Source organism: Chiloscyllium plagiosum, chromosome 4 (assembly GCF_004010195.1).
Source record: "Chiloscyllium plagiosum isolate BGI_BamShark_2017 chromosome 4, ASM401019v2, whole genome shotgun sequence".
Lineage (NCBI taxonomy): Eukaryota > Metazoa > Chordata > Chondrichthyes > Orectolobiformes > Hemiscylliidae > Chiloscyllium > Chiloscyllium plagiosum.
Genome location: NC_057713.1, coordinates 92,157,095 through 92,172,906, shown reverse-complemented (window position 1 = coordinate 92,172,906; position 15,812 = coordinate 92,157,095). Strand labels below are relative to the sequence as shown.

General features: G+C 41.2%; 1 protein-coding gene across 3 annotated transcripts in view; it reads left to right on the top strand.

Annotated features, from left to right (window-relative positions):
- ctdp1 (CTD (carboxy-terminal domain, RNA polymerase II, polypeptide A) phosphatase, subunit 1) overlaps positions 1–15,812 on the top strand; it is a 306,403-nt gene that overhangs the window by 117,898 nt on the left and 172,693 nt on the right. For all 3 annotated transcript variants that reach the window (XM_043688613.1, XM_043688612.1, XM_043688614.1), the window contains exon 9: positions 8,602–8,743. In XM_043688613.1, coding sequence (XP_043544548.1) covers positions 8,602–8,743 — 142 coding nt within the window. The remainder of the gene's footprint in view (positions 1–8,601; positions 8,744–15,812) is intronic.

Sequence of the window (15,812 nt, the reverse complement as noted above, 5' to 3'; positions counted from 1 at the left end):
CATCTGCAGTATTTTAAATTTTGTATTATGATTCAACTAGCATTGTGGAGCTAAAGTGTTGCATATCTTTGTGGTTGTGTGTTGAAGTGATGTGTTTCATTTTAGATTAGAACATAGACCATTACAGCGCTGTATAGGCCCTTTGATCCTTGATGTTGCACTGACCTGTGAAACCACTCTGAAGCCCATCTAACCTACACTGTTCCATTTTCAACCATATGTCTATCCAATGACCATTTAAATGCCCTTAAAGTTGGCAAGTCTACTACTGTTGCAGGCAGGCTGTCCCACACCCCTACTACTTTGAGTAAAGAAACTACATCTGACATCTGTCCTATATTTATCACCCCTCAACTTAAAGCTATGTCCCCTCATGCTAGCCATCACCAAATGAGGAAAAAGGCTCTCACTATCCACCCTATCTAACCCTCTGATTATCTTATATTGCGGCATCTTCCAGGAGCTGTTAGACACTTGAGCTTAAACATACTCACATGTGAGTAACCTCTTCAACTCTTTATCCCAACACTTTTGGCCTGGGATTAACACTGGCTCTAGAGTGGATAGTTCACTTGCTTTTCCTTCTCAGGAGCACAAATCTATATAGCCATCCTCTGTCAAGGTCCTGCTCCAAGTAAAACTAAAGCCAAAAGTCACTTCTTGAAAGCTAGAAAAAGTTCTCTTAAGCTTAGGAAAAAACAAATCTAGTTCCAGAAAACTCTTACAAACCCCATTATTAATCTCACTGGGTCACAAAACAATCCCAGATAAAAACAAATCCATCAATGGTGAACAACAATACATTCTCCGTAAAGTCAGGCCTCAAAAACAGTTTTAAAAGAAATTACCGTGGCTACAGAAATAGTTACAAGTTAATTATTAACCTTAGATACGCAGAAAACCCACAGATTACTAACTGAAACACCAAAACCCCTAACTTACAATAAATCGTACTCAAAATGCTTATGCACATGTCAGTCACACAGTTTACGTCACGTAAGCATAATCACCTAACCTTCTACTTCTGTCTCAGGAGCATTGCTGATCTTCACCGTTTCCTCAATCCATTTGAAGCGGAAGTTCTCATTCATGCCTTTGTCATCTCCAGTTTAGACTATTCCTACGTCCTCCCAGCAAACATCCTTTTCTCCATCCTCTCTCAACTTCAACTCATCCAAATTGTGCTGCCCTTCTGCTCTCCTTCACTAAGTCCCCTCAGCCATCGATCACCCTTGACCTGGTTGGCCCATTAATAATGTCACCGTTGTGTCCAAATTCTTTCTAACCTCACCCTATCTTCTTTGTAACCACCTTTAGCCCCATTAGCCGCCTCCCTCATTCTTTTCCTTATTGCAACTCTGGCCTATTGTTCCCCCTCATGTTGGCCCCTTCGCAAGTGTGCATTTAGCCAAATAGAATCCCCTCCCTCAAATCCTCCATCTCTTTTCCTTCACTTAAATCTACCTCTTCAGTTAAGGCCCTGTTTCTACCTCCTGCTATCTCCATTATTTGATTTACTATCCATATTTTGTGTAGATAAACACAAGTTGTTTCATTGTTTGTCTTGAATGCATAACTGAGGTGGATAATTTGGTTGTTGTGGGAAGGGTGTGGTCTCAAAATGGCAATGTCATCAAAGCTCTTTGGGCCTACATTCTCTGTAGGTGTGGCGAACACTGGCCTGCTAGCTTCTGTGTCTCAGAATTGTCTCCCCAGTCGGCTGCCCCTGATAGGGGCAGATAAAGGAGGAAAAGTCCATGAAACAACTGTTGGCTAATCTAGTGTCTGTAATTTTGAGTTTTCCCACAAGCGTCCTGATTACGCCCTCCATCAACATCACACAAACTGATTATCTGATTATTATCTTAGTGTTTGTGCAAGCTTCCGATAAACAAATTGGTTGTCACATTTTCTGAAGTTTGTGTATTTAAAAAGTAAATTAGATTTATGATGCTTGGTGATCCTGAAAAGTACTTCATAAATGCAAGCCCCTTTGTGTGTGGCTGTTACAAACAGGACTGTTGTGTTTCTGAACTTTGATCCATATGTTTTCAGAAAATCATTTAAAATGGTAGAATTACAATGGGGAACAAAAAAACATCATGGAATGGATCAATCTTAGCATTCGCCATGTCTGTAAGAAACATATATATCAGTTTCATTATAGTTCCTCATCTCTTTACTATCGTGACAAAGAGCTGGACTTATGACCCATTAAGGAGGAGAAAGTGAGGACTGCAGATGCTGGGGATCAGAGCTTAAAAATGTGTTGCTGGAAAAGCGCAGCAGGTCAGGCAGCATCAAAGGAGAAGGGCTGTGCTGAGTCTGAGGGTTGGGACTGAGAAAAGGTGGGGGGAGGGGAAATGAGGAAGCTGGACAAATCTGTATTCATCCCTTTTTCTGACCCATTAAGTACTGTATAGCTTAGGAATGAAAGATTGCATTCAGTTATGAGGGGAAATGAGGGAAACTGGAGAAATCTGTATTCATCCTTTTTCTGACCCATTAAGTACTGTATAGCTTAGGAATGAAAGATTGCATTCAGTTATTCAGGATTCATCAAAGAAAGCTTGTAGGAGAAACCTTGTCTCATGACCTATTCATGACCACTGTGTATAAAGATGTCATTTACCCATCACGTTTGATATATATTTTCATTACTTGCTTTGTAAAAGAGGTGGTGCACTTGGATAAGTGGATATTGATTGAACATTCAGTATTTGCTGAATAATGTAAAAGTAATGGATGAGTAGCGTGCTGATGAACTGCTGCCTGACTTCCCATTGCTATCAATATATTCCTGCAGCACTTCCTTGCAGGAGTTGTACAGGAGATTTCATGAAGTCGATATCTATTCATGGATGGTGCAAGAATTGATTCTTTAGCAGTCCCATGAGATTACCATAGACCATAAACTGTTGTTGTTTTTCATCGTAATCACTCAAATATGTTTGATCAATGATAGCATATGGCATGTAAATAAAATAACTATGGTATATATCAGTCAAATTGCTTGTTGATTAGCCCTTAATAATGTGGTTGTTCTTCTGTGTAAAGGACTATGCATCATTATTGTTGAAAGTAACAACTATCAGCAAACAAACTGAATAAGGCTCCTCAGTTGCGACACAGAGGGGATATTCTGAAATGATTTCAAGGGAATCACCCAATCTGATGTGTCAGGTAACTAATTGGGTGCTCGAGATTCACTCTCAGAGTTTACAGTCAAAGATTGTGCATTTTACTTTGCTGTTTGAAGCCGTTACGAGACCAGTTACCTGACACAAGAACAGAAATTGCTGCGAAGGACTCCGGGGATCAGGCTGCATCTGCAGAGAAAGCAACAGAGCGAAAGCCTCAAACTGGTGACCCTTTTATCAGAACGAGATGAGATTTAGATGTTTAACAGTTTATCAGTAAGGACAACAGAAGGGAAAGAAAGGATCGGAGGATGTCCATGTGGTGGGAAGTCGGATGTTGGGGTGAAAGGTGGGAGAGATTAAATGTTAAAAGGATTCATGATGTAATAACAACAACTTAGGTGGCACCTTTAAAGTAATAATCATTGTGAGGTGCTTCTTGAGTTTTATAAATCAAAACATTATAGTGAACCCTGTAAGATATTAGGCATATGAGTGAAAATTTGATCAGAGAGATAGATTTTATTGAGTATCTTAAACGAAAAAAGTGAGGTAGAAAGGGTATTCCAGAGGTTGAGGCCAAGGAATCTGAAGGTGTTGCTGTTAAAATTGGTGATATTTGTAAGGTCAGAACGAGAGAAGTGCAGATATCATGGAAGGGTTGTGGGACTACAAGAGATTTCAGAGGTGGGGCTTAAGCTGTGAAGGGATTTGTAAACAAGGAATGGGAGCCAGTGACGGGGGAGAGTGTGTCCTTGTTGGGAATGGGGTCCCAGTGACTGGGAAGAGTGCGCCCTCATTGGGAATGGGGGTCCAGTGACAGGGGAGAGAGTGTGCCCTCATTGGGAATGGGACCCAGTGATGGGGTGAGAGTGAGCCCTCATTGGGAATGGGGGCCCAATGACGGAGGGAGAGTGAACCCTCATTGGAATGGGGGCCCAGTGACAGGGGGAGAGTGAGCCCTTGTTGGGAATTATGGGTCCAGTGATGGGGTGAGAGTGAGCCCTTATTGGGAATTATGGGTCCAGTGACGAGGGAGAGCAAGTCCTCGTTGGGAGTGCAGGCCCAGTGACGGAGGGAGAGTGAGCCCTTGTTGGGGGTGTGGTTCTAGTTAAGGGGGGAGAGCGTGCCCTCATTGGGAAAGCCCAGTGTGGAACAACTGCAGTCCCATGGCTTTAGAAGTTCTGCAATGTTGAACTTTTAACTGTATTTCTTTATTTTTCTATTTTATACTTAGAAGAACTGTAATGTTGAATTTTTAACTTTACTTTTCTATTTTGTACCTAGGTGCCTTTGTACCTAAGATGGCACTGGGAGTGGCGACTTTGTACATTTTCAGCTGCACTCCTGTACTTGAGTACACATGACAATAAATCTAATTCTAGTTCTAATGAGGAAAATCATAAATTGGTGGAAATATCCAACAGCTCAGACAGCATCTGTGGTGAGCGAAGTGGGGATGTATCTCAGTTTGAGGACATTTCGTTGGAGATTGTGTTGAAATCCATTTCCTGTTTATCCAGAGAAGACAGCAATCTGTGAAAACTAAGGTCCAGAACGCATTCAGTCCAAGAGATGCTAGTGGCCACATTCAGTTCTGACCTGAAATAGAAGCAGGTCTTACTGCAAGAGTTTTAGTATGTGACTCAGGGAAGTTTGGAATGACACAGATAGAGCAGATGCAGTGTCAGCATTGGTGATATTTCTCTGTCTTGCTGGGAAGGAGTTGTGCAATTGGATGTCTATGTGCTGTTGAACTTCTAGCAATTAGGAAGTAACTTTATGCATTGTAGTAAGGACCTAAAGAAAGTCCTGGGAAGTTGCAAAAGTGGGAAGGTTGCGAGCTTGGAGTTGGGGAAAGTCATAAAGGACTCCATAGAAGTCTGCAAGCATTAATTCTTAAATATAGTTAAAGAGTGCGACTTAAAAACCCAAACAGTATTTACCTCATACAACTGAGCAAGATTAAAACCCAGAGCCCATTTCTATCTCTGTGAAGCTAGATGTTGATCAAGAGCTAGAGTTAGCAGATGACTGAGTACTGAAATATGTTTTTGGAGTCCAGGGCAGCAAAGACCTAGGCCAAGAGGTGATCATTGATCATCCACATCAGGAGCTGTTTTTGAGGCCGGACTTGACAAAATGGCTGTTGGGAAGGAGTTCCAAGCGAGATTAACAAAAGTGAAAAATTGTGATCCCTGGTGAACTTTAATGAGATTTAATAATCCATCAGTGACATCTGGGAGAATTGCTGAGATTTATGTGGGATCTGTCTTAATTATATTTGTTATTTATTGCAAGCTATGAGGTGGTTGATCACAATCGAATAACCATAATTACCACATAAATTCTGGGTGTTAAAAATAAGCTGTGCATGTACTGTAGACTGTATTCCTGTTCTAATGTTGTATAATAAACGTGGAATCTTGCAGTTCATTCAGTTGTCTTAGTAAGCTCGCTTATCTTTTGTCTACTTTCAAAGTAAATTCCCTGACCAGATCGTAATTTGGTTGTCTTGTGCTCAATCAACAAGATCTAATGAGTCAATCACCTGAGGATTTAATTGGTTATGAGCAATGTGGCTGGTTTGGAAGCTTTGAACGGGGCTACGGAGCCTAAAGCTTACAGTTTGATCTTTAAGGAGTGGAGGTAGAGAAGTCTTCAATACTGGAAGGGTAGTAAATGTTTAAACTGTCTTCTGCAAGTGACAGTTGAATCAATTGTTACTTTTAAATCTAAGATTGGAGATATTTATTAATCAGAACTGCAAAGGGCTTTGGAGCAAAAGTGTGTATCTGGAGTAGGGTCACAGACAAACGTGACCGAAAACTGCTTGAGAGGCTAAATGACCTACTCCTGCTCCCATAAAACAGTAGCAGAGTATTAAAATGGCAAAAATATATTTTCAAAGTGGAATTACTGCTTCTCTGTAATATTCTGTAAAAGCACCTCTTTTGAGGTCTAATTAAGTTAAATTGTTTGCATGCTGAAATGTGAAATAAGAATAGATTCTGTTGGAAATGCGTAGCTGTTAAATCAAAACCTGAAAGATGCGAGGCTGGTTAATGCTTTTGAGAAAATCCTCCATCATCGGCAAGCTGATTTTGCAAGTTCTGATCTAATGTGAACCTAACAATCTTGTTCAGATAACAACTAACCTGATATGCAGGTCCAGCATTTCTAATACCGTTCTATATGTGTCATAGTAACATTTGATGCCTTTTTCTGGAGGATTGTAAAGAATTGCAGCTTTTCCCATTGTTGGCATCATCTGTGCATAACCAGCAACATGTATTTACATTGTTCCTTTAATAATGTATTACAACATCCCAAGACATTTCACTGGAACGTTATCAAACAAAACTGGGCATTGAGTCACTTGAGCTATTTGGATAATTTGGTCAAAGAGATAGGTTCTTTAAGATTCTCCATAAAACCAGAGAGCAGTTAGATGAAAGGGTTTAGGGGAAGGAATTGACCAAGGAAAGTGGTCATGGTGAAGAAATTGAAATTGGATGTGCGTGAGAGGACAGATTTGAGGGAATGTGATATCAAAAGGTTGTAGAGCTGGAAGAAATTACAGAGCTGGGGAGGATTTGAAAATGTTGTTTAACCAGGATCTTGCGCGACTCACTTGTTGGATGAATGGAATCTGATGCAACTTATGATATAGGAAGCCCAATTTTCTAGTTTATATAAAGAAGGTTAGAGGTGGCTGCCAGGAAGTGTCGGAATAATCAAATTCAAATTAACAAAGGCATGGTTGAGTGTTACAGAAACAGGTGCATTGAGGCAGGCTTGGAGGTGAGTGATGTTATAGAGATTGAAATCATTGAATCAAAGTATTGGTATGGCACAGAAGGAGGCCATTTGGCCCATTGTGGCTCATTAAATGTATTATTAGTTTGTGCCAATCTCTTGTTCTCCCGCCCCCCCATATGCGTACACCCTATTTCTATCTGAATAATCATACAGTGCCCTCTTAAATATCCTATTAAGCATTTTGCTGATGGATGTGGATATATAATGAGAAGTTCATCTCTGGTTGACACTGCCTTGTGGACATTAGCTCAGTCTCTGTTGCTGGACAGAATTATGCTCCATTTTATAATGGGCCTCAGCCTAAATCTCAACATGATGCCTTTTTCCATTCTTCATTCTAGCTGTCCTATCATTGTGCTGAGTGAGATGGTTGGTTAGTGCCACGTTAGTAATTTTACTTTGGTGCAGGCGTAAGTTCACTTGGAACTGACTGAGTAATGTGCAGTCACTTCACATGGGGCGTTTGCAGTGAACAGTTCCTTCATCTGGAAAAGGTTTGAACTTAGACTCCAGAGAGAGAGAGCAGTTTTAATGCATGGTTTGTTTTAAGGTATAAATTAATGAAATTATTACTTAGCTTCATTTGGTTAATTACCTTTCTGAATATTTGTATTTTTTCTTTTGTAACTATTTCAATCTATATTAAATAAAATTGATTCTTCGAAATTAGTATAGTTTGCAAGCCAGATTAATCAAGTGTCATAATACAGATCTGTTAGCTATCTCTTTACAATCATAAAATATCTGCGTGACCAACAATATCCAGATTCCCAAATTGTGTGAGATTGTTTTGATTTGAGCAGTATTTTATTTTGTTCTGTTCATTCCACTTACAGTAGTTGCCAGGCCATTAGATTCACTTCTTTTGTGGAAAAAGTGTTATGGTTTGAAGATTACCCTGTCGCACTGATCATTTGTATGTTGTTTCAGAGTTATGCATGGTTTGTTATTTCTTGTGTAAAATGTGGTGCATACCCAATGCTGCTAAGTGTGATAGCAGGGATGAGGACGTTATACTTTTGTGATGAATGAAAGCTTCACACTGCATTTAGTTTTAGTGCTGTATTGCCATTCTTGTTCTTTATTAGTAAATAAAAACCGAATGTCTACTTGTGCTTAAATGTTTTATCCCAAAACATTTCCCTTAAAAATCCCAGTGCATCACATGGTCCAAAGCATCTTATAGTGTGGCAAATGTAGTAATTTTGATGGGCTCTTGAACCTGGATGGAGAAGATTGTTGTTAAGATATAAAATCAAAATGTTGAAAGAAAATCCTCCAAAAGAACAGGAAAATCAACTTCTTTTACTGAAAGGATGAAGTATATAGAGGAAGAGATGTTCAACACAAAGACTGAAAGAACAAGAAAAAGTGGAAAGAAAATTGTTGCTTCAGTTTGTGTATCTTTACAATTATTGATTGTGTACAGCTCCAGGCTAATTGATGTATTGCTTAGATCAAGTCATTTCTTTTGACAGGTTTGTCTGTTTGGGGAAGTCACAAGTGTATCACTCTGTGCAGCTGGGACAATCTATGGGCAGTGACAATCTGTGAAAGAGTTGAATGATGACTGGTGTGTATGCATCATCTGTACTGGCTTGGGCGGTTTGGTAAAAGAAATCCTTTCTTGTCATTGCAGGAACAGAAAAGGTTCGACAAGCACAAGCATGTAAACATCTCCATGTAGTCAATCCAGACTGGTTATGGAGCTCTCTAGAACGATGGGAAAGGGTTGATGAAAAGTTGTTCCCATTGAAAGAAGACTACATCAAAACTCAAAGGTAAGCAACAACAATTTACATTGATGTAGAAAACACATATTACAGTGTTTCATGAAGATGCAGCAAGTCAAAATTGAATACTGGGCCAAAGAAGGGGATGTTAGGAGACTGGTGACTGAAAGTTTGGTCAAAGATCAGTTTGAAGAAAGAGGCAGCGATGGAGATGCGCTATGGTTTGGTTGGATGTGAAATTTTAGTTAGAAGGCAAGGTCACCAATGTTTGGATGAATGCATTCAGTGTGCACAAGATGCCAGAATTGAAGGAAGGTAAATTTTGCAGAGGAGTAGATCTTTACAAACATCACAGATATGTGGGGCCCCAAAACAATTCAAAGATGAAAATTTCAAAATTAGAGTTGCTGGAGGGTCTGAGAACCAGTCTAGGTCACCAAGATCATGAGTGAGCTGAATGTAGTCCATGGCAAGATATGAGCAGTGTGGCTTTGGCTGGTCTGAGTTTCCCCAAAGGGTGGAGGTTGATAGGGCAGCTAGGAGAGCATTGGAATGATCATGTCTGGAGGACTAACACAGAGACAATTGTTTAGGAGTGGGTGGGCTGAAATAGGGGCAAAGGTGGAAAAAAATGCTGTCTTCCTGAGCATGTGTGGTAGGATATGTAATTTGGACTTGAATGAGCTGCCTGGATCATGATTGGCTTGGATCAGTCAGATATGAAGGCCAGAAGGGTGCTGTCCATGGTATTGATTTTAAGACAAAGACTGAAGGTAATAGCTTCTTTCTTCCCAGTGTTGAAAGTAAGAAATGAAAGATTTGCCTTTTATGTTGCTTTACAGTCAATTGTATACTTTTGAAACGGTTGCTGTAGTAACGTGGGAAACGTAACAGCCAGTTCACACTCAGCAAACTCCTAAAAACAGCATTGCAATAATCACTAGTAACCTGATTTAGTGATGCTGAATGAGGGATCAGTAGTGACCAAGGCACCAGGGGTAACTCCCTTACTCTTTGACATGGTTGACTCTTAACTGCCCTCTGAAATGGCCTAACAAACCACTTAGTTTCAGGATTGGTAATAAATGCTGGCCTTGTCAGTGACACTCTCATCCCATGAGTGCATTAAAAAAAGGAATCAGTTTTGATGTTCGCTCATTACCAAGCTGTTTACAAAAAATGCAGAGACTTCAACACGGGCTCAAGTTGGAACCATAAAAATGACAGAATAATAGCCAAGAATATAGAGCAGTCGAAGGTGATGCATCCGTGTATCTCACAGCACCTACAGACAAGCAAAAACTCAAAGACATGAGCAGCTTCTGTGCAGCAGTGCTTAATATTGATTAGATAAGGAGGTAGATGTATTTGTCTGGAAAATGTCAGTATTTGTGTTTTAGATGCACAGTGATAGCTGTAACGCATACTGCATTCTTACAGAGTCAGAGAGATATACAGCACGGAAACAGACCCTTCAGTTCAACTCATCCACGCCGACCAGATATCCCAACCCAATCTAGTCCCACCTGCCAGCACCTGGCCCATATCCCTCCAAACCCTTCCTATTCATATACCCATCCAGATGCTTTTTAAATGTTGCAACTGTATCAACCTTCACCACTTCCTCTGGCAGCTCATTCCATACACATACACCCTCTGCGTGAAAACGTTGCCCCTTAGGTCTCTTTTATATCTCACCCTAAACTTATGCCCTCTAGTTCTGGACTCCCCCACCTCAGGGAAGAGATTTTGTCTATTTGTCCTATTCATGCTCCTCGTGATTTTATAAATCTCTATAAGATCACCCCTCACCCTCCAGGGAAAACAGCCCCAGTCTATTCAACATCTCCCTCTAGCTCAAATCCTCCAACCCTTCTAGATCTTTTCTAAACCCTTTCAAGTTTTACAGTGTCTTTCCATTAGGAAGGAGACCAGAATTGCATGCAATATTCCAAAAGTGGCCAATCCAATGTCCTGTACAACATGACCTCCTAACTCCTGTACTCAATACTCTGACCGATAAAGGAAAGCATACCAAATGCCCTCTTCACTATCCTATCTACCTGCCGCTCCACTTTCAAGGAGCTCTGAACCTTCATTCCAAGGTCTCTTTGTTCAGCAACACTCCCTAGGACTTTACCATTAAGTGTATAAGTCCTGCTAAGATTTGCTTTCCCAAAATGCAGCACCTCGCATTTATCTAGATTGAACTCCATCTGCCACTTCTCAGCTCATTGGCCCATTTGATCAAGATCCTGTTGTAATCTGAGGTAACCTTCTTTGCTGTCCACTACACCTCCAATTTTGGTGTCATATATTAAAAATAAAGTATAAAACTATCTGTGCCAAGTTTATGTTTGGATGTGTGGTGCATTGGAGCAATTTAGCACCCATCTAATTTTAACAAAAATGTGCAGAGTAGGTCTGGTAGGTCTCCATAACATTTTCTGTTTTTATTTCTGATTGTTAGTATCCACAGTACATATTCTTATACCTGTTGCATTATACGAATTTATCCAAAGGATTTTAATTGAGCACTGAGCCATCAGTGATAAGAGACTTTGATGCATGACAATGTAAGTTTATTAGCCCCTTGAAGAGGGTTGTTGATGTAATTGACACAGGTGAACATAACTGATGAAAAGTAGTAAATGTTCCATTTGTATCCGTAATTCTATTTATGGTGCTACTGACCTTTGCAGTTTGGATGAAAATATAGGAAGCGTGATCAGTAAGTTCGTGGATGACGCCAAAATTGGTGATATGGTGGCTAGTGAAGAAAGTTTTCCAAGAGTACAAAGGGATCATAAAATGACTGGGCAAATGAACCGAGGAGTAGCAGCTGAAGTTTCTTTTAGATAAATACAAGCTGTTGCATTTTGCTAAGACAAACCAGGGCAGGACTTACACAGTTAATAGTAGGGCCCAAAGGAGTGATGTAAAACAGAGACTTAGGGGTTCAAGTACACAGTTCCTTCCAAGTGGCGTCACAGGTAAACAGGAGGTGATGGAGGCATTTGACATGCTTACCTCCATTGATCAGAACATTAAGTGCAGGAGTTGGCACGTCATGTTGTGGCTGTAGAGGCAATTGATGAAGCCACTTTTAGAGTACTGCATGCAGTTCTGGTCATTCTGCTACAGGAAGGATGCAGAAAAGATTTACAAGGATGTTACCAGAGCTGACCTTGTAGATGTTTGTAAAATCATGGGGGGTATAGATAAGGTGAATAGCAAAGGTCTTTTCTCTAGGGTCGGGGTATTCACAGCTAGAGGGCATAGGTTTAAGGTGGGTGGGGGGGATGACAACAGGGACCTGAGGAGCAACGTTTTTACACAGAGGCAGATACAGTTACAACATTTAAAAGACATTAGGACAGGTACAAGAATAGGAAAGATTTAGAAGGATATAGGACAAACACAGGCAAATGGGACTAGTTGAATTTGGGAAACCTGGTCGACATGGATGAGATGGACCGAAGGGCCTGTTTCCATTCTGTATGGCGCTATGACTATGACTCAACAATGCCATTGGATCTTTTCCATCTTGTTTACCTTGTTTTAACATTTCATCTGCAGGATGGCATTTCCAACACTGCAGCATTCCCTTCGTCCTGCACTGGAATATCAGTATTGCTTTTTGTGCCCAACTCCTGAAGCGAGACTTGAATCCCGAACCTTGTAATTCATAGGCAAGTGTACTACCCAGAGAGCCACATCTCTGCATAGCCGAAATAGTGGCTGCTTCAAAAGTGAAAGTTGAACAAAGTACGATATAGAAGCAGTGGAGGGGCTTCTTTTTCTTTGACCAAAAAGTTATTCCAAGTGTTTTCATTCAGCACACAGTTTCTAGCAATTGTTGACAACTAGTGAACAGTCATGGACCTTATACATGTCTGTTACATGTATAAGAAAACTGCTTAGAACGTAGGCAAATGCCAGAACATATCGACATAAGTCTGTTCTAAAGTTATGCTGCTTTAAGTATACTAAAACCATGTACTACTTCATATGCATTGGCAGTTGAAATGCTTGTTAGTAGGCCTGCAAATGACACTGTTTTGATGATAATGATGCAGAATTGTTTGACGCAGTGTCAGAGATCTCTAAAAGGGAGGACAGAAATGTTGCAGATCCTTGTTAATAGTCAAAATACGCCTGCTGTTTGCCTTTCATTATTTGATGACTTGTGAGGAATTCTTTGTGTCTTCAGTTGCCTTTGATCACTGTTCACCTGCCTCTTCAAGCTAACTAATACACTCACTACACACCAGTTATGATGTTCAGAATGGAGCGAGAGCTATGATTAATTGGAATAAAGTTTACTGGTTACAGCCCCTGAGACTCAATGGTCTGGAGTTTCTGCCTGTTTATCTTTTAGCACGAAAGTTTCAATGCAAATTGTGTTCACAAATAAATGGTGTTTGCACAACCTCTTTTTTTTTAAAAAAAACACAGGTGGTAAAAGAGGTGGTAAAAGAATTTAAATTTTTTTTCAATAAGTTATATTCTACGATGTTGTTTGATTGTTCTGGTTTATCGTGGATTTAGCATTTGTTAATCTGGAAGTCAGTTTGAGCAATAACTTGAATAAAACAGCACTTGTGAATGTCTGATTTATTTATTGCCACATATATCTAGGGAGATACAGTGAAAAGTATTTGGTTGCCACAATCTGGCACCATTTTGAGGTCCAAAAGAAAGTACTTAAATAGAGTTCATCTTCTTTGGCCGGGGTCACAAACATGGCTCCAGGATTTATGCAAGGTCTCGGGGCTTATTGCAGCCAGGACCCCCAGCTCTAACAAAACCTTGGCATCAAATCCAGGAGTCTACACATTGGCCAGGAGTCCCTGCATCAGTAACCGCCACGCTGCTCTGACTTCCACGCTGCTCTGACTCTGTGATGCCAGGAAGATGATGAAAAGGAGAAAGGAAAAGAAAAGAACGCAGCCAGCCTGGCGCAGACAGTCCTACCATGCTGGAGCTGCCATCTTGAATAGCTGGGTTTGCTGTCCTGTCCGCATCTTTGGGCCCACACTCTCCACTGTGCCACAGGACAGAATCGCGCTCTCCTGCTACAACAGCACATACTCAACAGGCTGAGCTCAATCTCAGCCCCACCAAATATGCCAAAAAAGAAACAAAGAGAAAGAAAGCAAAAGTAAAAAGAAAAGAAACAAACAAAGCAGATGTAGGCGAATAAGACCCAGATCAGGGGCTCAAACACATGCTGCTACTCCGCCACCATCTTAGATGCCGTAGGTCACTGATTGTTGCCAGTTTGGAAACTACCCTCAATTGGGTATTTGGGTCATAGGGGATTAATGGTAATCTTTCCAGGTTCCATTTTTTCCTCATTTTGATTAAATACTATATAAAGTTAGCTAGGCCACAGCCGGAATGCAGTGTGCAATCTGGTCAACACACGCTAAGAAGTCTGTGTTTGCACTAGAGGAGGATGCAGAAATGATTCACCGGGAATTGAAGTGAGCTATGAAGAGAGACCAGATAGGCTCAGCAGAGAAGGCGGAGGTGAAGTTGGTCAAAGTGATTAAAGCAGTGAGAGGCATAGACAAGGTAGATAGGAAGAAATATTTCCCCTTCTGTAGAGGGGTCACTAACCAGGGGCTGCAGTATTAAGGCAGGAATAGGAGGTTTCTAATAATTTATTCACTTAGTGTGTGGGTAACTGGAACTCACTGCTTAAAGGGGTGGTAGAGGTGGAAAATCTTTAACAACAATATTTAGATGAACACTGGGAACACCATTTCATACACAAGTCTCAGGGCCAATTTCTGGAAAATAGGATTAACATAGATGGAAGTTTGATATTGGGCATGACTCTGTAAGCTGAAGGGCCTCCTTCCATACTGCGAAAACTCTGACTGTTAAGAAGTAAAACCGTGTGAAAGAACTTCACAGAGGCCGGTATCCCATCACTAAGTCACTCTTTATTTACATGTGGAAAGTCCTTGACACTGATCCAGCTCCCTCAGAGCCAGCTCTCAGAATGAATAGGATGCCTGACACTCAGTTGTTATCTGTCAGCCAGAACTTGTTACTTGGACCAGATTAACAGCCCCAGTTAAGGAACTGATATTCTCTGATGGCCACTTGACTGAATTCATCACAATCACTACATCCCACTTTAAAATGAGGACATTGGCCTTTTTTTTTGTAGCAGCTCCTGGGGCGTTTTAGCACCAGATCCGGTCACTCCATCTCTGCTTCTGATATGGGCAGCGTGTAACATGCAGAAGCTAGCCTCTTGCACCTGAGGCGTCTCGGAAGAAATGCCTTCTCTTCAGGCAGCAAATGCATTGAGGAGGTGACATCTGCCATGTCCACCTCAGCTTCAGAGGTCTCTTCAATGCTTGACGGGCTTCCACCAGCTTTTCCGACGGTTCATAGGAGGCAGGCATGTTTTGCTGCCACCCGGCTTGCAGGTTTGCAACTTTCATATGATCCACGTGTTTGTCCAGGATTGTCACACCTACCTGAACCTGATCTGTCATAGGACCTGGCCTCTTACCCATGTAGGGTCATTCCCCTGGTTCCTACAAAAAAACATTGTCCCCTGAAGTAACTGTCTCTCTCGCTTAGCTAAGTCATGTGTCCGACATTGATGTTCCTGATGCTATCTCAAAGACCCCACCCCCTCCCAGTCCAGGAAGAACAGATTTAACCTAGTCCAGCGTCTTCTCCCCATTAACAACTCTGCTGGAGCTTTCCCTGTGGTTGCACAAGGGGTGGTCTGAAAATCAAATGGAAACTGGGACAATTTGGTATCTAGTGAAGCTGTAGGTTGTTTCTTTAATTCTGCCTTCGAAGATTGCAATGCTCTTTAGAACATTGAACATAGAACAATACAGCACAGAACAGGCCCTTCGGCCCACGATGTTGTGCCGAACATTTGTCCTAGCTTAAGCACCCATCCATGTACCTATCCAATTGCCACTTAAAGGTCACCAAAGATTCTGACTCTACCACTCCCACAGGCAGCGCATTCCATGCTCCCACCACTCTCTGGGTAAAGAACCCACCCCTGACATCTCCCCTATACCTTCCACCCTTCACCTTAAATTTATGTCCCCTTGTAAAACTCGGTTTCACC